Genomic DNA, 1,738 nt, shown 5'->3' on the forward strand with positions numbered 1-1,738 from the left:
GATAAGGTATTTTCTAGATATAACTTGAGTATGTCTAGATTGAGAGGACAAGGTTATGATGGAGCAAGTAATATGCAAGGTAACTTTAATGATCTAAAAACACTCATTTTGAAGGAGAGTCCATGTGCCTTTTACATTCACTGTTTTGCTCATCAACTCCAACTTGCGCTTGTGGCTGTGGCAAAGAAGAACATCCCTATTACTAATTTCTTTCGTGTGGTTGGGAACGTGATAAATACTGTTGGAGCATCTTCCAAGCGTTGTGATCTTCTTCGAGAAAAACAATTAGACTTTATTGTTGAGGCATTGGAAAAAGGTGAGATTTTAAGTGGACGGGGACTTAATCAATAAACGACCCTTCAGCGCTCTGGTGATACACGATGGAGTTCACATTATAATTCTTTGGTCAGCTTGCTTGCCATGTTCTCCTCTATTTAAGATGTACTTGCAATGATTGTTGAAGATAAATCTTGTTCTTGTGATCAAAGATCTGATGCAACAAATTTATTGGAGTTGATACAAAGATTTGATTTTGTATTTAATCTACAGTTGATGAAAAGTGTGTTGGGGATGTCAAATGAACTGTCAAAGGCATTGCAAAGAAAAGATCAAGATATTGTGAATGCAATGCAATTGGTGAGATTGTGCAAACGACTACTCCAAATAATGAGAGACGAAGGGTGGGTCTCCTTTTTTGAAGAAGTGTGTTCTTTTTGTCAACAACATTACATTCATGTACCCAACATGGATGATATGTTTGTATGCCTTGCAATTCGTGGTTGCCCTCAGCGTAATTCTCCAGAAATTACAAATTTACATCATTATCGAGTAGATTTGTTCTACTCTGTCATCGAATTTATTCTAGAATTGAATGATTGTTTCTCGGAGGTAAATACAGAGTTACTTCTTTGTGTAGCTTGTTTATGCCCACAAGATTCATTTTCTTCTTTTGACAAGAAAAGCTTAATTAGACTTGCTGAGCTTTATCCATTAGATTTCTCTACAGAAGATGGCATTGTACTTAGCGATCAACTTGAGACTTATATTTTGGACATGCGCTCTAACAAAGAGTTTGAAGGGTTGAATGGCCTTGGTGATCTTGCGGAGAAGTTGGTTTTGACAAAGAAAGATAAGGTATATCCATTGGTTTACAGACTTTTGACTTTAGCATTGATTTTACCGGTTGCTACCGCTACTGTGGAGAGAGTTTTTCTGCAATAAACATCGTAAAGAATAGATTGCGCAATCGGATGGGTGATCAGTGGATGAATGATAGCACTATTGTTTATGTAGAGAGAGATATATTTTTGAAACTCGATAATGAAGTTATTGTACGACGATATCAAAATATGAAAACTCGCAAGGAACAAGTTTAATATATAAATTATGTCGTTTTTAGTGTCGTTGTAATATTGTTTTAATTTTTTATCATCATTAAATCTATGACCAAAACCTCGAAGTTCGGCGTCGAAAAATGATGCCCGCACTGAACATAAATCTTGGCTCCGTCCCTATTCCCTACAACATCTGCCCCTTAGGAAAGCAAAGAAGATTATCATTTGTGTCAAATAACCATCTATCCTAAAATGCATTTGACCTTGTTCACTGCGATACTTAGGGACCATATCATGCCCCAACTCATGCAGGCCACAGATATTTTCTCACTTTGGTATATGATTGCACACGGTTCACATGGATATATCTCATGAAGCAAAAAATCAGACGTTGAGTTCATTAT

General features: G+C 36.5%; 1 protein-coding gene across 1 annotated transcript; it reads left to right on the top strand.

Annotated features, from left to right (window-relative positions):
* Nucleotides 1–30: 30 nt before the first annotated feature.
* LOC111378020 (zinc finger MYM-type protein 1-like) lies at nt 31–1,221 on the top strand. Its single transcript, XM_023001183.1, has 2 exons — nt 31–316; nt 440–1,221. Exons 1-2 carry the CDS (start codon nt 31–33, stop codon nt 1,219–1,221), a joined length of 1,068 nt encoding a protein of 355 aa, XP_022856951.1.
* Nucleotides 1,222–1,738: the final 517 nt, after the last annotated feature.

Source organism: Olea europaea, unplaced genomic scaffold (genome assembly GCF_002742605.1).
Source record: "Olea europaea var. sylvestris unplaced genomic scaffold, O_europaea_v1 scaffold17579, whole genome shotgun sequence".
In the NCBI taxonomy this organism is placed as follows: Eukaryota; Viridiplantae; Streptophyta; class Magnoliopsida; order Lamiales; family Oleaceae; genus Olea; species Olea europaea.

Excerpts from the sequence above, each read along its gene's own strand:
- LOC111378020 (XM_023001183.1), top strand. The coding sequence starts at position 31 with ATGTCTAGATTGAGAGGACAAGGTTATGATGGAGCAAGTAATATGCAA. Across the intron at positions 317-439 it reads TGTTGAGGCATTGGAAAAAG|ATGTACTTGCAATGATTGTT; the intron begins GTGAGATTTTAA and ends CCTCTATTTAAG.